The 26,208-nt window shown below is 35.2% G+C and overlaps 1 protein-coding gene across 11 annotated transcripts in view; it reads left to right on the top strand.

Moving 5' to 3' along the window:
• DPH6 (diphthamine biosynthesis 6) overlaps positions 1–26,208 on the top strand; it is a 195,339-nt gene that overhangs the window by 125,500 nt on the left and 43,631 nt on the right. For 8 of the 11 annotated variants that reach the window (XR_012022425.1, XR_012022424.1, XR_012022427.1 and 5 more), the window contains 2 exons: positions 11,914–12,008; positions 18,877–18,964. Coding sequence is in view for 3 of the 11 variants with exons in the window: in XM_072808441.1 (XP_072664542.1) it covers positions 11,914–12,008; positions 18,877–18,964; positions 19,442–19,495 (237 nt within the window). In the remaining 8 variants the exon portion in view is untranslated. Of the gene's footprint in view, positions 1–11,913; positions 12,009–18,876; positions 18,965–19,441; positions 19,663–26,208 lie in introns of those variants that run through there. The other 3 variants (XM_072808441.1, XM_072808440.1, XM_072808442.1) reach the window with 1 other exon arrangement.

Genomic DNA, 26,208 nt, shown 5'->3' with positions numbered 1-26,208 from the left:
AAATTATATTTGATTTCTAGACAGTTTGATGTCACTTATTTAAGTTGATCAAATGGACATGGTTGCTTTTTATGCTCCTCTTATAGGACTTTGCTCACGGCAATTTGTGCTATAGCTAACATTGTATCTATGTTCACATCTATTCCCTATCAGATTAAATTTTGCTTCTGAAAAAAAACAATGTAGATAAATAATGAAATTAAGTTTATGGGAGTAAAAGAAAGAGAACCTCAGAAATGAGAGACTGGGTCTTTGGCAAAAGAGCTTTTTGTAAGCTGTTATGAGTTCAGGTGTCAAACATGCAGAAATTCTTTGTAGAATAGGCATCTAAGGCTTTGGGATTGCCGTGATGTCGATTATGAGTTAACCTGAATATTATCATAGAATATTTAAACACAAAAATTGCAGAAATCATTTTACTGAATCTTCAGCATGGCCTGGCAATCTTATATGGCTCTAGAAAAATTACCTACCCATTCTCTATAATGGCTATTTCAGTCCTTCTCTAACTCTCCTCAGAATCCAATCCGCTTCACTTTTCGCCTCACTTTTGATTGGATGGTTTGTTTCTTTCTTCACAAAGAGAAAATAGAACCCATCATACTGGAAATCCCTCTGCCCCTGAGCACCACCCCTGTTAACTGCACCCAGGCATATTTTTGCCTCCTGTAACTGGGAGAAGTATACTTCCTCCCACAAATGGCTAACACTCTTCCTGTGCTCTGGATCTCATTAGCACCTTCCTTTTTAGAGACCTGCAATCACTCACCCCTTCCAGTAGCTTCCTCCTCTTTCTCCTTACTGTCTCCTTCACATCATTATTGAAACATGCCACTGTCTCTCCCATTCTAAAGATTCCCTCCCTCTACTCTAGTTAGTCCTCTAGCTACTTCTCTTCTTTGCTTCAAAGCCAAAATTTTCATACATGTTATCTATGTTGATGATCAGTGCTTCCTCATGTCTCAGACACCTTACATACCTGGAGTCTGGCTTCTCCTTCCACCTCTAAATGGATACAGCTCTGACCAAGATCACCCATGATCTCTATCTTGCCAAACCCAAACAACACTTCTTAGCCCTTATGTAACAGTTATAAATACTCCTTAAAATGCTTCCATCAGCATCCATGATGCCACATTCTCCTAATTTGTCTCCTTTTGTTCTGGTCACTCTTAGTCTCTTTTGCCAGTTCCTAGTCTAGGCCCCATTTCACTCTGTCACCTTTTTCTGGGTGATCTCAATCACTCACATGGCTTTAAAGAATAGCTATATTCTGATGACTCCCAAATATTTCTAGCCCAGATTTCTTTGCTAAGCCCTAGTGCCCAGTGGCAATGCAAATTATATCTCCACAAACTTGATTGTTGCCTTTATATCTATCACTTTTTGCCATTCCTTTTGTCATCACCTTAGGTCAGTGCCTGTCACTTCTAGAGTATTATTTGACAACTCCAAATTTACCTCTACCTTCTATTTTATTTTCTAAAGAATTCGTTTTTCTTACTGCTTCAAGATAACTATTCTAATCTATTCTACTGTAATTATGTCACTCACTTCAGAACTTTGCTTACTGGCTAAAATCCAAAAAAAATTTTAAGGTTTTATTTATTTATTCATGAGAGACACACAGAGAGAGAAGCAGAGACACAGGCAGAGAAGCAGGCTCCCTGCGGAAAGTCCCATGCAGGACTCAATCCCAGGAACCTGAGATCATGACCTGAGCCAAAGGCAGACACTCAACTGCTGAGCCACCCAGGTGCCCCAAATTCAAATTCTTTAGAATCCACTTTTCCTCACATACTCTGGCCAACCCATTAGGTGGTCTTGTCTGCTCTATCTCCAGAATATATTCTAAATACAAACACTTCTCACTATCTCTGTTGCTACCACCACAAGATAGTCATCTCTTGTCTGGAATACTTTATTAACCCTTAATTGGTCTCCTTACTTCCAGCATTGCCCTGTTATGATCCATTATTCATACAAATGCCAGAGTAATTTTTTTAAGTGTACATCGAATAATATCACTGCTTTGTTTAAAATTTATATAGTTTCTCATTGCAATTATATTAAGATCCAAATTCCTATGAGATCATAACTGTTGAAACTATATATGATCAGCATTCTCTCAATTTTTCAGGCTCATTTTCCACTAGTCTCTATCTCACTCACTAAATCAGAGCCACAGATTCCTCCTTATTACTGAAATATTCACCCTTAGGTGCTTAAATGAAAAAAATTGAGGAGCCAGAATTTCAATAAGAACAGAACCTTTAATACCCTCAAGACATTTTCTAATTCAAAAATTGGTACAGGGATACCAAGAAGTTGAGGAGAAAACTCCAGCAGAGAAGCTGAGTAGAGCTTTCAGTAGCTTCATAGCACCAAAGAGACAAGAATTGGAATTTAGGGCAAACCAAAGTGGAGTGGGACCTGTTTAACCCTCCAGGTATTCAACTGGACTCCTAATTGAATTATATCTTAGGTGTAAAGGCAAACCAGAAATACTCCAGCCCTTGCAAATACTTCTATCCAACTTTGAATCATACCAATCCTAGACTGAGTTAAAGTGATCTGCTGCTAATCGTATTGCTTCACCTTGGAAGAGCAGATAGTTAAAATGTGGTGAGTGCCCATTATGGAATACAAGTCTACAGTTAGAAAAATATATTCAGTATGTTTATAGCAGCAGAGTTGAATGCATAAAAGTAACATTGAAATGAATTAAAAATATAGGTGCACAGAATAATAATACATTTCAAAAATAGATAAAAGATACACATTAAATACTTCTAAATTTTTGCCTGTGATAAGGAAAAAAAAGGATAAAGTATACAAAGAAATAATAATTAGAAAAAAAAACAGCATAAAATACCTACATATTAGTGAAAATTTGAGATATAATAAGGCATGGGGAACTAAACAAAAAAACATTTTTTTTTTCTGTCCTGTGATGCATGCAACTAATATTTTGGTGTATTCTGTAATGGTTTATTTCCTAAGAGCTTGTTTTTTCACACAAGTTTACATAGTTATGTGGTTGTACATATTTTATTTACAAACTATGTTGACTATACATATAGTTTGTGTCCTTTTTTTCTCCTAGCATTATGTCATATTTATTTTCTTGCATAACTGAATATAGTTAGAAAATACATTAATTAATGGCTGTGTGGACTCCATCATATTTATATCCTACATATGAATATATTTTGACAAATTGGAAATATTTATTTCTAAATTATTATAAACAATGTTACTTATTTTTAAATTGTAATAAACAGTGTTATGATTATGATCTTTTCTAATAAATCTTCCAATACATTTCTGGTTATTACCCCAGAGAAATTCCTAGGACTATAATTTCTGGATCAAAAAATATAACTTTAAAGATTGTAGATTTATTACTCTAAATTAACTATGGAATAATCTTAGTTATTGCTTCTTAAGCTTCTGCAATTTCCTAAAATTATCATCTGATAAGTGAACAAATGGATTCTAAAATTATCTTATCCTTTGAGTTTTTCCCCCAGGACTACTTTCCCATTGTTCAAAAAAGTAGATGAATTTTAATATAAAAGTTGCATCAAATTTTAAAGGTTTAGAACTGTCCCTTATATGTTTGTTCAGAGTATTCTTATTTTTATGGTATTTTATAATATTTGTTAAAGTTCATCTTCTCAAATGGGTCTTCAGTAAATTCATGCTTTACCTACTTTTATAGTAAAGCTGTGTATTTATTAAGTGCTTGCTAAGTGCCATATTCTGTGCTAAGTGCTTTTTATGGATTTTATTTTATCAGCTAATTTATGAGATTGTGACTATTGATATTTACATTTTATAGATGAGGGATCATTCAGAGGGTGAGTTACTTTCTCCACAGTCACACAGCTGGGAAGTAGCAGATGTTGAATATCTGCTTAAATCCCTCTGACTTCAGAACCTATGTTCCTTTGTATTCTTAAAAATCATTTTGAGGATTAAATAATTATATCATTCTCTTAACTTTAAGGCATAAAATAAATGGTCTTTAATTAGTAGTAATACTCTTGGTTCTAGTAGCAGCTGAATGTCATAAAGGTGATGGTTGAAGCCATGGAGTGCATGGGCTATATCCCAGGGAATAAATTGATTATGAAAAATGTATTACAGAGGATCATGAGGAGTATTTATAATTTAGGAGCAGCAGGAAGGAGTTGGAATAGCAGGCCACATAAAATTTGAAAAGGTTAAGGTCATTGGACTCTCCCAGCAAACTGCCATTCATGCTGAGGTGCCAATGAACACAGCCACCATCCATCCAATTTCCCAATGCAGAAAGCTGGCAATTTTCCTTAATACTTTCCTTAATAACTTTAATAACTTTCTTCACTCCTCCATTCAGTTAGTCACTTATTCAGCTTCCTAACAATATGTCTCAAAATACCTGCCCTCACCTCTTTGTCCTCATTGTATTTCCCCAGTTCAGGAAATCTTTACTCCCTGCCTAGATTCCTCCAGCAACTTCTCAGTTCTTTGTGCTTCTTGACTTTCTTTCCTCCAGCCCATTCTCTGTGAACCAGAATGTTTGCACAGATAAAAGATAAATCTGATCCGTTCATTTTTTTCATGGTTTCTCACTGACCTTAGGATAATGACTTAGCATGACTTATGCAGCCCCAAAGGATCTGTTCTCTTTCTAGTCAGCCTCATCTCATCGTTATTCATCTAGTTATGATCCAGTTTTGCCATACTTACTTAAGTTTCCAGTACCCATCATGTGCTCTGGGACTTAACGTATACTTTTCCTTCTGGAACAGTCTTTACTTCTCTTCTGTTTTCTCTCTCTTCTTCGGCCCTTTCTTCTCTCCTTTTAGCCTTTCCTGGCTAACTCACTCTTCAGATATCAGCCCAAGTTTTACTTTAAGAAGCCTTTGGGTTCCTTCTGGTTAGGTACTGTCCTTTACACTCCCCCAGCATCTCATGCATGCACCAAACCAATCACTACCCTTTATTGCAAAGCTGCTCTTTGCAGGATTTATATGTCTGCTTCCATCATTATCCCAAGCACCTAAAACAATACCAAACCTATAGTAGACATTCAATAAATGCTTCTTGAATAAGTGCTATGAATGATTATATGCAGCATGAAATTATTTTGTATGTTAAGCATATCATTTATAAAATGAAATTTTAGCAGTTATTATAAACCTCATAGCTTTCTAAGGGTGGTGAGAGGGATGAAGTATGATTTGATTTGAGTTTTTTTATTCTAATTTTAAGATGACAGATAAATGAAACAGGTTTAAAAGAAGAAAAATCTTGATTTAATAAATTCTCCCAATTGGGTTTATTATAATCTTCTAAAGGGATAAAAATCAAATGGAAACCAGATGCCCTTAACTTTTTCACTTCAATAATCAGTAGCATTCAAATGGAATTATTATGAATATGAATATTCATCTATATAAATAAGTATGTCAGAAAAAAAATAGAATCATATACATAATTTCCTTTTTATTTACTAGGAATTCACTTTTTAAATGTTCAGACTCCAAGACATTCTTATAATCCATGAAATAACCCAAGTCAGCCACAGCTGTTTAATATGCTTTTTAAAATGCTCATCTTAACAACAGTTAGATGGCAAACCAATGTTCACTTTCCCTAAAAGCTTTATCTAAGAGAGAACATAGCACAATTTGGATATATGTGAAGCAATGAACATGCTTTAATGCAGTGAAAATTATATTGTGTAATAAGTAAAAAAATGATCTTGTTTTATTAATAATCCAGCTGGTTAGAAAACAGCAACATACTTCTTTTCAACTGTTTAAGGTCCTTTAGAACTTTTATTTTATCTATTATATTAGCTTTATATCTTTGTATTCATACAGCGGTTGGGACCAAATGTGGATATCAGACAAAGTAGTATGTGTGTTAAGCTTACCCAGTAGTCAGCTAGTCCAAATCTTTTTCTATATAACATTTCCCAAATGTCTCAAAACAGGGGGAGCGGGGATTAGGAGGTTGGGGGATAAGACATCACCGATTTAGTGGCTAATGGGATAAGGAAAACATTGAGTATCACGTGTGCATTTTATTTATGACTCTTTCAGATTTCCAATACCAGAGGATAAAAATGCAATTTCTTAGGGTAGAAAAAAAGAAGTCAGTAACTTTCTCTGCCCTTTTACTTGGTAATTCTGATTAGCAGTGGCTTTATTTCTGGTTCATATTAAACCTATTATTAGTTTATGTTGATCAGGCCCTCTTCTGGGAGCATGCATGCATGAGTATTTGGACCATAAGTAGGGCACCTAATTGGTCACTGAGTACTGTCTGCTACACACTGCTGAGAAGGACCTGGAGAGAGTCTAAGGGATTTAGAAAATAGCCTCATGAGAAAAAGTCACATATGAAAAATTTCAAGTTCAGGATGGTACATATTGATACAGTACAGAAATACATCACAAGCCAGGATAAGGTTGTTCCACAGACAATAACAAGAGCAATTCCTTTTAAGTGGAAGAGAAAAAAGCTAAATATTGGAGTTTGTCACTTTGTATTTCATTTTATAAAATTTATTATTTTTTTTCAGATAGTCAAGATCCTTTTGAATTTTATTTTATCTATTGTATTGTTTTTTTTTTTTAAAGATTTTATTTATTTATTCATGAGAGACACACAGAGAGGCAGAGACACAGGCAGAGGGAAAAGCAAGCTCCCCGCAGGGAGTCTGATACGGGACTCAATCGTGGGACCCCAAGATCACGCTCTGAGCTGAGGCAGATGCTCAACTGCTGAGCCACTCAGGCGTCCCTTTTGTATTGGCTTTATATCTTTTATCCGTGCAAAAGATGGGACCAAATGGCTGAAGTGTTTGTCTACAGAGTTTGATTTTTATTGAATAGGTAATAGTCACCAAAAAGTTTTAAGCAGATGAGTGCCATGGTCATTTATTGTTAAGGAAAATTAGCATGATGATGATATATAGGAAAGATTGGGAAGTGTAAAAACTAAGGAGGAAGATAAGAGATGACTGTAATAATAGTTCAAGTGTGAAGTGATCATGAAGGATGTTAGAATGGAATACATTTGTTTACTTTGTCCTTCTTATTCACTGCCATATGCCTAGCATTTGGAACAGAATATGGCACTTAGTAAGTACCAAGTAAAGATTTGTTGATTCAATAAATGAATTAATGAAAAAGTTTAAAATGTAGGCTCTGTTGCAGAAAGAATGACAGAAAGAAAGGAAGGAGTTAAGTTCTTCAGTATTTCTAGCTTTCAGTATGAATGAACAATTACAGAAACAGGGAATTGAGCATTACAGAAATAGGGAGAAATGGTTATAAGAAAAAAGAATTAAGAACTTTGTTTTATTCATGTTAAATTTAAGACAAGACTCCCAAATAAAACACTCAATAAGAATTTTGAGTGGGGACTAATATATGGGAGAGAGATCATGAGCTAAGATTTTTGCTTTGAGAACCATTTGCATAGAAGTAATCGATATAGAAGTGGTCATGATCCTCAAAGAAAGGAGTACGTAGATAAAAGAGCAGAAGGCCCAAGGGAAGGGCAAATTAATCTAATAGAGAAAAAATACTATGTACTCAGTGTTTCCTGTGCACTAGGGACTGAGTTAAAAGCTTTGCATGTATCATTTATCTGTCTTAACAGTCACAACATGCCCATAAGGGTGTAGGTATTACCTAGGAAAATGGAAATTCAGAGAAGATAAGTAATTTATCCCAGGTCCCATGCCTAATAATTAGTGTTGGGGCCAGGATATGAACCTAGATCTCTCTATCCTTGGTTTCCATCTTTGCTGAAACTACTCTCTGTTCATGAATTTCATTTGTCTTTTTCACTAAATCCTCTAACATATTTACATTAGTTATGTTATAGTCCTTGCCTACTGAGTGCAGTATTTGATTAATGTTGGATCTATTTCTATTTTTCTGTTTGTTTTTCTATTGATTATAGGCCAGTTTTTACTTTTTGGCATCTCTTAATTTTTTAACATATTTTATGGTAGATACTGAAATAAAAAAGAACAGTAGAGACTAAAGTAAATAATATTTACTCCCCAAAAGCCATATCCCTTCCTCTGATAGCTAGCCTGGGGTATTTATTCTGTTTAATATCCAGCTGAGCTTGGTCTGATCTGATTGCATTTTTTCCCATTTACTACTTGTTTTCAAATGCTTTAAGAGTAGTATCAGGGCTTTTCATTTATCAGGGCTTGTGATCTATGCTTGCTTCATTGAGTCTAGATATCTCTGTCTCTATCTCTGTCTCTCTCCTTTTCCTCCCCTCACCTGTTTTCCCCTCTCTTCCTCTGCTCCCCATCCCCCCCCCTTCTTTCTTTTCTCTCACCCTCTCCCCCTGCTTTGCTATCCTGCCACTAGAGTTTTGTGCCTGCTTATTGCTATGAGCCTCTCCTTGCCTTCTTCCTGACCTTCCATGCCTTGGAAAAAAATCTCTGTCTTCTTGCCCTGTCCCCAGTCTTTTGCAAAGGGAAAGCTCAATAGAAAAGATGTGATGAGCTGATATTTCCAAAGGAATCTCTCTCTCTCCTTCTGTCCTGGCCACAGCCTTTTGCATGTAGCCACGATGTGCACTTGGTTAAGGCCTTTGGGAAATAGCTGGCAAGCTATGGGAAGGAACTGGCAGGCTAAACAGACTCCCTGGGTCTCCTCAGGACTCTTAATAAGCCATCACAGAAGTCCACAGATGGTCATGTGTTTGGCTGCTTTCTACACACACTGCTAGAAGTCCCCCATCTGTGGAAGTATGCTGTTTGCCCAATAAGAAGGTAGCTATTGATCTTTACTCACCTAGGAAAGGCTCACCCTGGTCTGGAATTTAGTTCATCCAGACTTCTTTGCATCCTCAGCTCTCCTTATGTGAAACAAACAAACAAACAAATCCTGATTTTATAAACTGTCTGGCATGTTTTTGCTGTTTTGATGACTATAACTGCCTACTTCGACTTTTTACGTATTAACTAAAACTGTTAAATACATTTTAATCATTAATAAATATTAGACCTTAGTGAGAAATAGACAAAAGAAAAATGTTTGTAACTTTTCAATATAGATTGCTATTTTATATACTTAAATTATGGAAAGAATCATGACAATTCAGTGAGAAACTAAACTAGAAAAACTGTTACCTATTTAGCATTTTTTATAAAAAAGAGAGTTACAAACTGTATTTGTAATGATTAAGTGCTGGCATACAATAATGGCAATTTTTTTTTGAAACCAGACACAGACCTGAGACATGTTAGGAATAAAGTTGCAACTTTCTGTGAACAGTGTATTAGTAACATAAACTTGCAGGTTTTAGAAAAGTAAATTGAATATTTTTACCATTAACCTGTCTCTGGATTCTCCACTTCTCTAAACTGACCCTTTCTAGAATGGGCATACATCATGCTTTGTGCTACAAGGATGTTGATTTCTGATAGATTGCTATGGCTTAGAAGAAGATTCATTACAGAAAGTGGTTGGCTAGCGTGGGCTTCACTTCTTCAGAAAGTTCTCTTGGAACATCAGAGGGCCTTGAAGCTGGCTAAAAGTAAGCCAATAAAGATGGATTTTTCTCTGAGGACTTATGTCTATTAGAGCTTGAAGCTAGTAGAGTTTAGAGTGGCTGCAAAAGACATCCTAAGGATTCATAGTCAGAGAACTTCTTGGTTCATCAGCTGTAGAAATTACTGAGCTCTTTATTCGAATTTCTTGACCTAGAATCTGTGTTCATGCTGATGAATCTGTAATAAAAAGGGCAAAGAGATTGTGTGGGTTATTTATAGAAGCTACATCACTCTTTCATTATCTTGCTGTGTTTAAATATAGGGTGTAGTATATTTGATAAGCTTCAAAAGACCAGGGATGTTATCTTGCTTACTTTCAGGTCTTCTTTATCTAACACAACCTGCCTAATAATCATTGTTCAATAAATACTGGTTGAAGAAGTTATTGAATTAATATTATGGAAATATTTTGTGTGAACTGAAAATATCGCTGGATACATTCAAATTTTAGATTTCCTAGTACTGGCAGTCTTTTTATAATGATAATATATTGGTTTAACATAACAGTTGATATTCTTTTTACCAAAGGCTAATAGAACTACTTCAGTAGGATACAGCTATGCCAATTTTAATTTAAAAATCCAGTTATTCTTTGGTGGTAGATTATGGAAATTATGCAAAGCTTGAGTAAAGCATTTTCCAATAAAAGGAAGCTAATAGTTGATAGGGTATACTCCCACATAAAAATACCACAAAGGTGAGATCAGAAAGTTCATTTGGTGGAAAGTTGCTGGAATGAGAAAATCAGTGAAAGGGATATCACCAAAAAAAAAAAAAAAAAGGACAAACCCTAGCTACCAGAATGAGGAAACATCCCTGAAACCCATATCCCATCATTATTTCTACATTTTTATTACAAAGCAGATATTAATTTAATTTGATTTAAGATGGGAAAGTAACTTTTTTAAAAGATTTTATTTATTCATGAGAGACAGACACACAGAGAGAAAGAGGCAGAGGGAGAAGCAGGCCCCATGCAGGGAGCCCAATGAGGGACTCAATCCCGGGACTCCAGGATCACGCCCTGGGCTGAAGGCAGACACTCAACCTCTGAGCCACCCAGGCATCCCTATGGGAAAGTAATCTATTCCTGTTATCTGCTCCCATCAGGACCAATTGCTTCTCTACTTCATGAGTCTACATGGTGAAAATTTCTGCTTTGCTCTTATGAGCTCAAAGAAAATGCCACCCAGTTTTCTTTCCCTCACTTTTCTTACTATTTGACTTTATGGTGTCATTCATATGACTGCTGATCTTGGAAAGAGCAGTAGAATTCTCACAGACCCTTGCTTTAAATCCCTAAGGGCACATAGTCAAGAGTTTAAATGTAATGGATTCAGAATTACAGCGCAACCACAAAAGTAACCAGAGAAATAAATGCATAACTATTCAAATAAAGCTGAAGATTTAGCCCATAGTGGAACATTAGCAGTAACAGTGAACATCAGTGGAGTCACTCTTACTTTGGGCAATGAGGACTTTGGACTAGGAGGGGCTATAAGCAGGGAAAGCTGTGAAATTCAGAATGAAGGAGATGGAGCATGATAATAAAGCCTCAACACAAGAGCAGGAAGATTCTCTGACACAATCAGTTGAGAGTGTTCCCCGGCACTGATTCCAGCCACATACCAGCCAAATGGGAAATTATTTTACTCTCTGTATCAAGATTATTTAGATAATATAGCTTATATTTAATGCAAACCACAGGTTGGTTGTTTCTTTGCTTGCTTCTTTTTTAATTTCAGGTTTAATTAGACAACACAATAAGCTATCCCAACTTCTCTTGGAGCAGACCTTCCTAAGCTTGTCTACAGCTTTGGAACTTTATTTGTTCTCAGTACCTTTGCAACTTCACTAATAATAACCTCAAGCATAATAACCATGTGTGTGACTCCTTTCTGTTCACAGGCCAAAAGAAAGGCCTTAGATTGCTTTCTCTGTGTCTCTGAGAAATGCTCTGAACACAACCTGTTTTTTTCCCATTCACATATAGGTTAAAGGGTAAAGGGAAGCACACGTCGGCAACATATATTTTCATTTAGTACCTAACCTTTTCTCCTTAGCCTTCTTTGAATCGAAAGCTAGTGTCCTTCTTAAAATTTATAGTAATCTCTAAGTTTCCTCATTATACATAAAATGTTAGAACACCTGCTCTAAGTAGAAATATAGTTGCTTTCCTATAGCTTGTGATAGATTTTGGAATTAAAGTTTCTTGCGTGGATTTTTTTTAGGAAAAAATAATATTAAGTGAGCCTTTTTACTGTCTAATTCTAAGTTTCTGTTTTGTTGTTGTTGTTGTTGTTTTGTTATTGTTTTCCTATCTCCAGCTTTCTAAGAAGTATGGAGTCCATGTTTGTGGAGAAGGTGGAGAGTATGAAACATTCACTTTGGATTGCCCTCTATTTAAGAAGAAAATAATTGTGTAAGATACCATTTCAGCATTTTCTTCCCTCTCCTTACATTTAAGTGATGGAAACAACTTAACATTAAGCTTGAGGCAACTTTTGTTGGGAGAAATAGAACGTGTCCTCTAAGTTCACAAACACTCAATTTGTTTAATACCAGTGAAGTTGTCTGAATACCTAAATCAATACCTGACAAGATGAGGCCTTCATAGAAGGCTATAAACTTTTTAGACATTGCACTTTTCGTTTACTTGCTGATTATGCCCTGCAGTAAAAGTGGTACCTGCACACTGACACTTTTATCCTTCCATGAAGTATGAATTGCCTGTATTATTTATCTTTCATTACAGCTACATTTGATAAACTGCCACATCAGTAGCCTGTGGGTTCCATTAACTCCATCCTCTTTTTCCCTTTTCTTGGCTTTTACAACTTGGAATAGTAATGCTAAACATTTCTATTTTATTATTTGGGGTTATTTTTACATATAAACTTTGTTTCTGAGTGAATTCAGTTTATGGCAAGCACTGTGATTTCTTTGCCACAGATTGTTAAAATTAGTAAAGTGAGAAACAAGAACTTTTTTTTCACCGTTAACATTGTTATCTGTACTCTAATTTGTGTTGTCCTTCTCCTATGCCAAGAGAGCACTTTGTCTGCTTTTCCTAAGCTCTTTTCTTAGAAAAGATTGGCAGAATTATGCTTGATTTCAGGAGGCTCATCTGATGAAAGATTGGAATCCTGTATTAAGTGGACAGCTTCAGTATGTTCACCACTTAGGAGTGATTCCTTTGTACATCTTAATAATGAGCAGAGGAGTGATCTAAGAAAATTAAGACAATTCTAAATGAATTTTCTAAAAAATGTCTATTTAGTGAAACATGGCCAAGACATTTTCATTATCATATTTGTAATATTCATCCACTCTTACTTCTTTCATGTTCTTCTAACTTCTTTTCCATTTAATAATCATTGGCAGAATAATTTATTTGGCAAGTACCTATTGTGTCTAAAGCATTCTACTGGGCACCATTGATGTTCAAGGATAGCGCCTGCCTTCAGAGGTTGAGTGGAAGACACATCTGTGTACAATTAAGATACAAGATGGTAAAGGATAAAAGTTATAAGTTCATATGTGAAAGATATTTCTTCTGACTACTCATCACAAAATGATTCATGAATGAAGTGTACATTAGGTCTTCTATAAAAAAAATGTTTTGTTATTCAAGAAAACTATTTGCATGTGAGGGTGAAATTACAGTATAATGAGAAACTTGCAGTATATTTACTTTTTAATATGGAACTAGCTGAAATTAGTTTAAAAAAAGACGATAAATGAAAAATGCCAAAGAATACAACTTTTCCCATTTACTTGACAACTTGAAATCCTAGAGGTCTTTATGAATAACCTAGAATTATAAGAAATGTACTGTATTACATAACCAGAAGGTCTATTTATTATAGTGCTTTAGACCTGAAAACTGAAACTTTTGTAGACATCACTTGTAGGCAAGGAAACCTAAGCCTGGCTGAGACAATGGCATGAGAGAAATTAGTCATGCTATTATAGAGAGGGATGCCAGGAGAGGTATCTTAAAACCCTCTAGTGCTGAAATGAGCTTTTCAGTTCCATTGAATAATGGTTTGTTGAGGTGGATTATGTGGGTGGAACTCAGCAAGCTACTGCTCCACTCTGTAGAAGTCTTCCTGTAACAGGAGAGACGGGCAAATCAACAATACCTAAGTGCTAACATACAGATGTGTATCTTGAGAACACAGAAGAAGCACTGTCTTTTCACTCCTATTCATTTATCAGTTAATCACTCATCTAATTTTGACACTTAAGCATTTTCTATGGTTTTTTCTTCATAGGCTGTGCCTCATCTTATCTTCATAACTGTCTTGATGCCTTTTCTCTAGCTTGCCTTCCCATTTTTCTCCTCTTTGCTAAATCCTTCCTTTTTAAAAAAAAATTGAAATATAGTTGACACAAAACATTATATTAGTTTCAGGTGTACAGCATAGTGATCTGACAAATCTACAGGTTATGCTCTGCTCACCACAAATGTAGCCACCCTCTGTTACCATGCAGTGCTGTTTGCTACTACTATAGTACCAGTGGCCGTATTTCCTATGCTGTAAAAATCCTTCCATTTTTAAAGGCTTTTGCTGCTATCCCCTCTACTTGTTCTCATTCTTGAACTCTTAGAACATGTAGTTGTCACTAATATAAATATTTGTTAAATATTATTGAATTTATTTATTTATTATTTGTTTGTTTTTACTTATCCCATTTTCACTTACTTATCCCATGTGTTCTTTTTAGGTTATAATTGGAGGTTATAGGTTGGGACATATCCTAGTTTAGTGGAAAAAGCATGTCACCTATTGTATAAAATCTTTCCTCCTCAGGATGCCTGAGTGGCTCAGCAGTTAAGCACCTGCCCTTTGGCTCAGGGCATGATCCTGGAGTTCCGGGATCGAGTCCCACATTGGGCTCCCTGCATGGAGCCTGCTTCTCTCTCTACCTGTGTCTCTGCCTCTCTCTGTGTCTCTCATGAATAAATAAAATCTTTAAAAATAGATAAAATAAAATCTTACCTCCTCTTTAAAATAAAAAATGTCCTTATCATACCTACTTAATAAGCATTAAATGTGATACTGTGAGTGAATATACATTGCACATTCCAAAACTATATGTAAATGAAAGTTATTTTATTTAGAGATGATACAATTAAAAGAAGTTTAGTTCTTGAAACTATTTGTTGACAGTTGACCATTAAGAATACTGGACCCTGTAACTTTGAATTCATTCTTTGGTCAAATTTAACAGCTTCTCTTGTTCTATTTAATAGTGGTCTGCCACAGTTGGCATAAAACTAACTGATTATTAGAAATCTCATTTCAGGGGGATCCCTGGGTGGCTCAGTGGGTTAGCATCTGCCTTCGGCCCAGGGCGTGACCCTGGAGTCCCGGGATCGAGTGCCGCATTGGACTTCCTGCATGGAGCCTGCTTCTCCCTCTGCCAGTGTCTCTGCCTCTGTGTATCTCATGAATAAATAAATAAAATCTTTTTAAAATTTTTTAAAAAAAGAAATCTGGTACAAATCAGATATCTGGTACAAATTTTTTTTGATGAAAAGGAGAAAACTGCCTCTAAGGGGAGAAAAAGTAAACTTATTTGCAAAATGGCTTGATTATTATTAGGGATTTTTTTTTTTTTTTTCAAAAACATAGATTGAATCATTTTTGGATCCCAAAGTAATTTAGAGAAACTAGGGTGGTTCTGGAAGTTTATGAGATACATTTTGCCCCAATTAACATTTTTGAAATCTTGTAGGAAAGACTGATATAGCAGTCTTTGGAAGTAATTTAAAATTTTTCTAACTAGAACATTTTACAATTCATTTTTCATGTCAATAAATATGTGATTACTCACTTCTAGATGCAGATTTATTTTAGAAAGCGAAGGATTTATTCTGAGAGGCCTTGAGGAAAAGAATTATAGCCTAGGGCTTTACAAAAGGAGGATAATTCTGGGACAATTGTAGGTCCTCAAATAAAGAGCCTACTTTCTTATTGCTTCTTACTTTAAAATATGTATGTATGTATATCAGACATAAGAACTGAACTCTTAATGTTGTATTAATGGAAGTGATTTTCTTCTATTAATGAACATATTTATAAAATGTCAGTATTTGATACAACTCCATCTTTCCATTTGAATTATCAATGTTACTATACTACTGATGTAAAGTTGCTACACATGGGATGGATGGAAGGAAGGAAGAATGGGAGGGAAGGAGAAAGGGGGGGAAGGAAGGACATAAGGAAAGAATGATTAAATCCTATGGTTAAAACACTTTGTATTCATTTTTCCCACCTTCTCCTATTTGCTCCCCACTCAAGACATAACTCAGCACAGAGTATAACAATGTGGCACTTAGCAGTGGGAATGAATCAAGTACTTACTTACCTTCTGACATCTATCCTGTATCACCTGGGATTTATTTAAATTTATGAACTATTTTTCTTATATTTAAATTTTTAGATCTATTAAATGTTATCTTTATTAGGCCAGGGATACCATATGGTATTATTATAGTGTGCATATGACATGCATGTGTGTGTATATGGATAAAATGTTCATGTGGTATATGCATTTGAGAAAGTATATATCCATGAGAAGACAGGTAATTAAAAAATCAGTGTGGGTTTGTGAGAGTTAATAGTGTGTAATGTGAAGATACTTACCAGAGTTTCACTATACAGTCATTTATTCAACACATTTCTGATAAATACCATAAATGTACTCCATACTGAGCCAAGAGGGGTGGGGTCGGGGAGAGTCAGACAAAGGTGACCCGAATGTGGTCCCTCTCTAAGAGACACAAGCATATAGGCACATAATTATAATGTATTGGATGTGCAATGAAAAGGCTGTGAACACATTACTAAAGCACATATAAGGAGAAAACTAGAACTGTTGGAGAATGTCAAGGAAGGTTTCACAGAAATGACACTGGAGATGTTTCTAAGGAGAAGTGTGAGTCCACAGGGAATATCTTTGTATAGTTGTCTTCTTAGAGGAAAGGTAGGAACAAAGACCATGGCTGTCTCAAGAGAATATAAGTTTTTTTTGTTTTGAAGTGAGGGGATATATATATATATATATACCGCAGGGCTGTACACACACACACACACACACACACACACACACACACGCATGACCTCACACCTTGGGATGCTGGCCTGACTCAGCAGCTGTCCTTTTGAAGTTGTATCTAGGGGTGAGCCTAATGCAGAAATGAAAGGGAACATGGGCTAGCCCTCTAGGCTACAGAGAAACCTCAGTTGCATAAGATACACTGCCCAAACTGACTATTTACATTAACAGGGAAAAGAGCATTTTTGCTGTGGCACAAGTTAGTCTTAATTTTCTGGGTAACTCTGAGGATATTCCAACAGATCATACTCTAGATTTCCGAGAAACCCACAAAGCAGACAGAAACCAAAGATCCTTGAAAGTTGAATTTCATTTGAGTTTCTGAAAGGGAAAAGAAGAGCAATAGTGGCATTATTCTGTTTGAAACTAAAAACTGTTCATTTGAGATCTAGTCTCTTCCAGTTGGCTGGCTTTGTAGAAGTGAATGAAATGATGTTAGTCAATTAGAGATTATGAGTTTAATAGAATCCATAAAAATCATATTCTTCTTTATTTAGTGCTTAGAATATTCTGTATTTTCTCTGGATAACCATCTTTATTCAGAATGCAGTAATTACATTAATTAAATGAGCTATTTGCTGTCAGCCTTCTGTTTCTATTGCAGATAGCTGGCATGAGAAGGGAGGGCTTGAAACCCTTTCTACTGACATAGCATTGGTGCCAGGTTAATTATAGTTTTGCTGCACTCCATTGTGAAGGATAGCAAAACCAAGCTGCCTAGATTAGGCATAATTAAGGCTCAGGGTCAGTTTCTAAGGCTGAGATCAGGAGTAGGGAGATTGAAATTTAATGTAAGAGTGAGGGTTGTACATAGGAATTGGGATTTGAATCTGATTGATAAGCCAAGATACAATTTTGGAGTAAGTAGAAAAAACAAGACCAGAGCTAACAAGCCAGAGGGGCAGGTGTGGGAGAGCAAGTCAGGCCTCTTTACTTTCTCTTTCTCTCCCCGCCTCCCCTCCCCTACCAGAGCTGTCTTTTGGTTAATGTAGCCTGTGAAGGCAGGTTATCTTTCTGTCAGGATCCTGACTCTTTAATATTTCTGTTTCTTTTATAGCCTAAGTTGCTTTCCTTGTCACAGAAACCCTTTTTAATGTTATTTTTCCTAAGCATTAACAAGAGGCATATTTGATATTAAAGGTTCATGAACGGTAGTTGACATTTTTAATCATCAAACATTTTTTGCCTCTATCTCTGATCGTTCAAAGGGGAACGTAAACAGATTTTGTCCATGAAAATTTAATATTTTGGAGCCAAATATTTTGAGGTTCCTTTTATTGCCACTAAGTAACTTCACTTTACAAAAGTTAACTCAAAAATATCTTACATTAGTGGCAAAGTCAAATAAAGTAACAATTTATTTTGCTATCCTACAAAGGTTAAAATGCTAACAATGTATTAATATAAACAATGGAACTAGTTCCCTAGGCATTAAAGAGATATGGGGAAATTCTATTTTTAAAATTTCAGTTGAATGGCTTTCTTAATAAACAACAATAAAAAATAATTAGTTATTTGAACTTCACACATAATCTTAGTTATTCATAGGTGCTTTACAGGGTATTTTTGATAAAAGTTGAGTTAATTTACATGTATCCATATGGTGCCAGCAAGCAGTTCATACCATTTTACCTGAATGTGGTAATTACTATGTCAAACAATCAATTTTAATAGCAATGATATTGCAGTGTGAAGAGTTCACCTAGAGCTTAAAACCGTCACCAGTACTGCTTTTGTGAAGGATAATTGAGATTTTGTGTGAAACACTGAATGAATTACCTCTTGAAAATGAAAGGGATAATGAAGATAAAGCGCTATTGTTTAATGGTTAGCCCCTACCAAGCAAATTTGTGAAAATGAAATTGAATACGAATTTTAAGTTTCAAAACTGTTCAGAGAGCTTTGAGTGAACCTGAAAGTTGAACTATGTGTCATTATAAAGACAAAAGCTTCTTTACTTTTTCTTGCAAATGTAGCATCCTCGATCCTTTTCCTAGTTAAATATTGGATTATTAAAAATGATGTTAATCACTACGTATTGTTTACTAGTGGAAATAAATACAAAAGGGGGATTTTTGGTCTCTTCTAGTCACTAGCAGAAAACAATTTGCCACAATTTATGTAGTAAATAAATGCATTATAAAATGTTTGTGTTTTAGTGATTCATCAGAAGTGGTCATACATTCAGCTGACGCATTTGCACCTGTTGCTTATCTACGCTTTTTGGAATTGCACTTGGAGGACAAGGCAAGTAAATCTAAGATTTACTTTCACAATGATTTCAAGAGAAAATTGACACATATGCATTGGCTCCAGAAAAATTAGGATAGACAGGATTGAAAGTAGATCACTGAATTAAATGAGAAGATGGCTATTGGTGACCTTTTCCCAAAAAGTTGGTAATCCTTGAGAAATTGAATCTGCTCTTCAAACATCCTTCATATTCAATGAAAGGAACCTCTTATCTTATAGGTCTCTACTACTATTTCTGCCATGTGCGCACACAGAGTGAAACCCACTGAATTTCTGTTTAGACACATCAGCCATTATATGCTCAGCTTTACCTAAATAGCTCATTGTTCACCTTGTTTTTTTAGTATTTCATTTGTTTTCCCAGTCCATTGCCGTCTCAAAGAAAAGAATGTTATTTAAGTGGAGTATATTCACTGACACTGAATAAATGTGCATTTTTCTTCTTCTTCCTCTTTTTTTTTTTTTAAATAGGTGCCCCCAGTGTCTGACAACTGCAGAACATCTAACTATATACATCCTTCTTGAAGAGCATTTTTGGACATTGTTTACTAAGCTGCCATTTCTATATGAAAAAGACCACATAGCATTTTCTTAGCTTTCTTATGTCCAGCTTCTTCTCTGAATTTTTTTATTCTTACAAATATATATCTTTATCAGAAGAGGTTAATAGAAACATTGATTAATTGGGGAAATGTGAAAGTCTCATTCTTTATTATTGGCGACTTCCTCAGGATTCACTTTCTCTAACTTTTGTTACTGTGTACTATCCATGACCTGTACATGATCTGTGCCCCTTTTTCCCCTTTTACTTCATCTCTAACTCTCATTTCTGGAACATTTCTTTGCTTTCATCACAGTTTTATTTCCCTTCTTCTCTCTTTCGTGCTTTCATCTCTGCGAGTAATATAATGATGCAGAGCATTTGAATATTAGAATGAAAAGGCAATCATCACTTTATTTAGCCAATCAAGTTTATTCTACTGGCTGTTACTGACATGACTTGTCATTTTTGTTTTGGTATAGTATTCATTTTATCAACAGTATTGGGCAATCAAGAAGAATATTGGTAAATCATAGTCTATTTTATAACATTGAAGAATGCAGTTCTTATACCCAATGGTAAAAAGATAATCTCTTCAATAAATGGGTGTTTGGGAAACTGGACAGCAACATACAAAGGAATGAAACTGGACCACTTTCTTAAACCATACACAAAAACAAATTCAAAATATATTAAAGACCTGGAACCATAGAAATCCCAGACAAGAACATAGGCAGTAACCTCTTTGACATTGACTATAGCAACTTTTTTCTAGATCTATCTTTTGAGGCAAAGGAAGCAAGGGCAAAAATAAACTACTGGGACTACATCAAAATAAAAAGCTTTTACACACCCAAAAGAACAGTCAACAAAACTAAAAGGCAACCTATGGGATAGGAGAAGATATTTGCAAATGACGTATCTGATTAAGGGTTAGTATCTGAAATATGTAAAGAACTTATGAAACTCAACATCCAAAAAACAAATAATCAAATTAAAAAAAGGGCAGAACACATGAACAGACATTTCTCCAAAAAAGACATGCAGGTGGCCAACAGACACGTGAAAAGATGTTCAACATCACTCATCAGCAGGGAAATGTAAATCAAAACTACAATGAGATAATCACCTCATATCTGTCCAAATGTCTAAAATCAACAATACAAGAAACTGCAGGTGTCGGTGAGGATGTGGAGAAAGGGGAACGATCTTAAATTGGTGGGAATGCAAACTGGTGCAGTCACTCTAGAAACAGTGTAGAGGTTTATCAAAAAGTTAAAAATAGAACTACCGTATAATCCAGCAATTGCACACTGGTATTTACCCAAAGAATACGAAAATATTAATTCAATGAGATACAGGCATTCCAGTATTTATAGCAACATTATCTACAATAGCCAAGTTATGAAAAAACAAAATCTTGGTATTATCCGTGCTGACCTTAGACAACTTTGAATAGACTTAATTTTTTTACAACAGTTTTGGATTCACAGCAAAATTGAGCAGAAGGAACAGAAAGTTCCCATATGCCCACATGAACAGCCTTTCCCTACAATCAATATCTGGCATCCAAGTGGCCATTTGTTACAGTCAATGAACCCACATCAACACATCATTATCACCCAAAGTACATAGTTTCCATTATGGTTTGCTCTTAATATTGTACATTCTATGGATTTAGGCAAATGTATAGCGACATGTATCCACCACTATAGCATCATACAAAATAGTTTCACTGCCCTAGAAATCTGCAGTGTACTGCCTATTCATCCTTTCTTTCCCTCTTACTCCTGGTAACCATTGATCTTGTTACTGTCTCTACAGTTCTAGAATGCCATATAGTTGCAGTCATACCATATGTAGCCTTTTCACATTGGCTTTTTTTGCCTAGAAATATGTGTGTAACTTCCTCAATGTCTTTTCCTGAGTTTTAATTGTTGAATAATATTCCATTGTCTGGATGTGCCACAGTTTACTTATCATTCACCTACCAAACATCTTGGTTGCTTCTAAGTTGGCAATTATAAGTAAAGCTGCTAACTTGAGGGGATGAGCAATGCATGTTATGCTATATGTTGCAAATTGAACTCCAATAAAAAAATACACACACACAAACACACACACACACATAAAAAGTAAAGCTGCTATAAACATTCATGTGTAGGTTTTTGTGCTCAACTCCCCTGAGTAAATACCAAGGAATGTAACTGCCAGATTGTATAGTTAAGTCTGTGTTTAGTTTTCTAAGAAACCATCAAACTGTCCTCCAGTGTGACTGTAAGATTTTATATTGCCACCAGCAATAAATGAGAATTCTGATTGCTCTACAGCCTCATCAGCATTCAATATTGTCAATATTTTGGACTTTTACCATTCTAATAGGTGTGCAGTGTTATGTCATTGTTCTTTAATATGCATTTCCTGATGATATTTGATGTGGAACATCTTTTCATATGCTTATTTGCCCATTCCTATATCTTCTTTGAAGTTTCTGTTCAGATCTTTGCTCATTTTTTGAGTCGTTTTATTATTATTGAACTTTAAGAGCTCTTTGTATATTTTGAATAATAGTTCTTTATCAGCTATGTCTTTTGCATGTATTTTTCCCGGTCAATGGCTATCTTCTTACTTTCTTGGCAATATCTTTTATAGAGCAGAAGTTTTAATTTTCCTGAATTATTATTTCTTTCATGTATCGTGCCTTTGATATTGTATCTAAAAAGTCATCACCAAACCAAAAGTCATCTAGATTTTCTTTTATGTTATCTTCTAGGAGTTTTATAATTTTGCATTTTATATTTGGATCTGTGTCCTATTTTGAGTTAATTTTTATAAAAATGAAGAATATATACAAGTATAAAGACTGTGTCTGGATTCTTTTTTTGTAGCTGGAAGTATAGCTGTTCTGGCACCTTTGTTTAAAAAAAAACAAAAAACAAAAAACCTATCTTTTCTCCCTTATTTGCCTTGCTCCTTTGCCAAAGATCAGTTAACTTCTATTTATGTGGATCTATTTCTGGACTCTCTCTTCTGTTCTTTTGCTCTATTTGTCTATTCTTTTTATTTTTAATTGGAGTTCAATTTGCCAACATATAGCATATCACCCAGTGCTCATCCCGTCAAGTGCCCCCCTCAGTCACCCCAACTCCCCGCCCACCTCCCTTTCCACTACCCCTTGTTCGTTTCCCAGAGTTAAGTGTCTCTCATGTCTGTCACCCTCTCTGATATTTCCCACTCATTTTCTCTCCTTTCCCCTTTAATCCCTTTCACTATTTTTTATATTCCCCAAATGAATGAGACCATGTAATGTTTATCCTTTTCTGATTGACTTACTTCACTCAGCATAATACCCTCCAGTTCCATCCACATCGAAGCAAATGGTGGGTATTTGTCATTTCTAATGGCTGAGTAATATTCCATTGTATACATAGACCACATCTTCTTTATCCATTCATCTTTCGATGGACACCGAGGCTCCTTCCACAGCTTGGCTATTGTTGACATTGCTGCTATAAACATTGGGGTGTAGGTGTCCTGCCATTTCACTGCATCTGTATCTTTGGGGTAAATCCCCAGCGTGCAATTGCTGGGTTGTAGGGCAGGTCTATTTTTAACTCTTTGAGGAACCTCCGCACAGTTTTTCAGAGTGGCTGTACCAGTTCACATTCCCACCAACAGTGCAGGAGGGTTCCCCTTTCTCCACATCCTCTCCAATATTTGTTGTTTCCTATCTTGTTAATTTTCACCATTCTCACCGGTGTGAGGTGGTATCTCATTGTGGTTTTGATTTGTATTTCCCTGGTGGCAAGTGATGCGGAGCATTTTCTCATGTGATTGTCGGCCATGTCTATGTCTTCCTCTGTGAAATTTCTGTTCATGTCTTTTGTCCATTTCATGATTGGATGGTTTGTTTCTATGCTGTTGAGTTTAATAAGTTCTTCATAGATCTTGGATACTAGCCCTTTATCTGATACGTCATTTGCAAATATCTTCTCCCATTCTGTAGGCTATCTTTTAGGTTTGTTGACTGTTTCTTTTGCTGTGCAGAAGCTTCTTATCTTGATGAAGTCCCTAAAGTTCATTTTTGCTTTTGTTTTCCTTGCCTTCATGGATGTATCTTGCAAGAAGTTGCTGTGGCCTAGTTCAAAAAGGGTGTTGCCTGTGTTCTCCTCTAGGATTTTGATGGATTCTTGTCTCACATTTAGATCTATCATCCATTTTGAGTTTATCTTTGTGTATGGTGCAAGAGAATGGTCTAGTTTCATTCTTATGCATGTGGCTGTCCAATTTTCCCTTCCCAGCACCATTTATTGAAGAGACTGTCCTTTTTCCAGTGGATAGTCTTTCCTGCTTTGTCGAATATTTGTTGACCATAGAGTTGAGGGCCCTTTTCTGGATTCTCTATTATTTCTCTTTTATATTATATATATATATATATATTTTTTTTTTTTTTTACCAGTACCACAATGTCTTAATTACTATAGCTTTACAGTTTGTCTTGAAGTCAGTAACTGTTCTTCAATATTTTGTTTACTATTCTAAGTCTTTTACCTTTCCACATAAACATTAGAATCAGTTTGTAACTTGCTGACATTTTGATTGGGATTATATTGAAGCTGTAGACCAAATTAGAAAGAATAGGCATCTTGACAATATTGTCTTTCTACCCATGATCATGGAGTATCTCTCCATTTATTTATTTAGTTCTGTGATTTCTTTCATTTTCCTTAGACATTTTATCTGTCTACACTCTTGTAATTTGCTAAAAGTTGCCTCCTTTAGGATTTTTTAAAATTAATTTTAATTAATTTTATTTATTTATTTATTTTTTTGTGCAAATGACAAGCTTTGATGTGGCATTCTTTGTGTGGAACCAGAGGGAAACAGTGAGAGTTTCTTACCCAGAAATCCCATTGTATCTCAATGTCTTGGGTTGGGCAAAGTCACCATCTTTAGGGAAGGGTACACTCTAGAAGGGAAAACAAAATATGATTTCCAAAAGGATGATAAATAAATGCTAGAGTACAAAAATACAGATACTTTTCCATATGTTTTATCAAAATCACGTTGCTATTTCAAATTCATAGTAAATTAATTAACATTTTACCCCAAATAATAGTGAGATGAGGAATGTAGTGATATTTCAGAGTATCATTTGTTCCCTAAATTCCTTTAATGTTTATTTGTTCTATAACACATTTGCAATCTAGCTTGACCTCAGTTACTTTGATGAACTGCTGTTGGTCTTTTCTTGGTCTTCATAGTCCTTAGTTAATTCTTTTCCTTAATAATACTGACCACCATCTACCTGAGAAATTACCCTATACTGGTTATATACCACTGTACCATTCTGACTTCTACTTGCTCAAGATTTCTTCTATCTATTTCAGTAGTTTCTCTGCTTCCTACTTTCAACAAGTGTATATAGCCCCAAGCCTTTTTAAAGCTCCATTTTTTTTTTCTTTTTCCACATTTTCTGTCTGTGAAATTTTGTCTTCTCTCACAATTTACTTTTAAGCTCTATGCATGTGATTCCCAAGTTACTCTCTTTCTGGTCTTTCTGCTGATATCTACACTTTCACCTTAACTTTAGATCCTTATTTCTGACTGGCTGCTGGACATGACTGCCAACATGTGTCAAGTTCATCTTGTATAAGCCTTGAACTCATTTTCTCCTCCAAGTGTACTTTCTGCCTTTTTTTGTTCTTTAACACAATTGTTTTCCCCCTCATAACTCAGGAACAGAATATGGACATCATTTCTTACAGCTGTCTTTTCTTTACCATGACCTTCAGTTGGTTATCTAAGTCTTTACATGCTAATTCACTAGTATGTGTTTTACACCATTCCATCTCCATGCCCATCTCTCTAGTTGAAGTCATATCTTGCCCAGACTCTTCGACAACATGCAACTTCTTTAAGTGAACTCCTTGTTCTCATTATCCCCATGTTCTATTCCATTGCCATATTGACTTTTCTTCCTAGTTTTTGTGTATCTGCACAAAAATCTATAATACAGCTACATTGCTTTCTAAATAAGCAGAATGTTTAGCCATGAATTAAAAAGACTGTCCAACATGGTACCATAACTTCCTTTCTTAGTCTTGCTCTCAGGAACCCCAAGCATGTATCCTTTGCTCCAGTAGTACAAGAGCATTGGATGAATACTCCTTTTACTATGCCTTCTGCTTCTTTCCTCCCTTGCCTTTGCTTATTCTATCGTATCTATCATCCTTTTTTCATTTTCTTTAACTGTTTACATCCTTCCCATGATGCAAGCTTGAACTCATATATTCATACATTTAGTCATACCAGATGAACTGTCCTAACACTTTGTTTCTTACTGTTATAATGTTTAAGGACTTATTATTTCCACTAGGTTATAAATTTCTTGAAAACTCTTTTTATACTCTCTTTAACAGCTATTAGTTCTGGAATACAATGTTTTAATTTATAATTGATTGTTATTTTCTTCATATTTTCTTACAGAATTTTATAGACATGTGCTTCCTTTTCATGTTGCATAACATTTAATGAAAGTCACTTTCTTGTTTATTTTTCTTTTATCTTGTTAGAGAAAAATGCTCCTAAGCAAACCAGAATATAACAGGTTGTTAGTGTAAAATTTAAGTCATCATCAAGATTTTTACTTTACATATGATGACCCTTAAATTTCTCTAATAATCTATTTAAAGTG

This window comes from Canis lupus, chromosome 32 (assembly GCF_048164855.1).
Source record: "Canis lupus baileyi chromosome 32, mCanLup2.hap1, whole genome shotgun sequence".
Lineage (NCBI taxonomy): Eukaryota > Metazoa > Chordata > Mammalia > Carnivora > Canidae > Canis > Canis lupus.
This window is presented reverse-complemented; position numbering and strand designations above follow the sequence as displayed.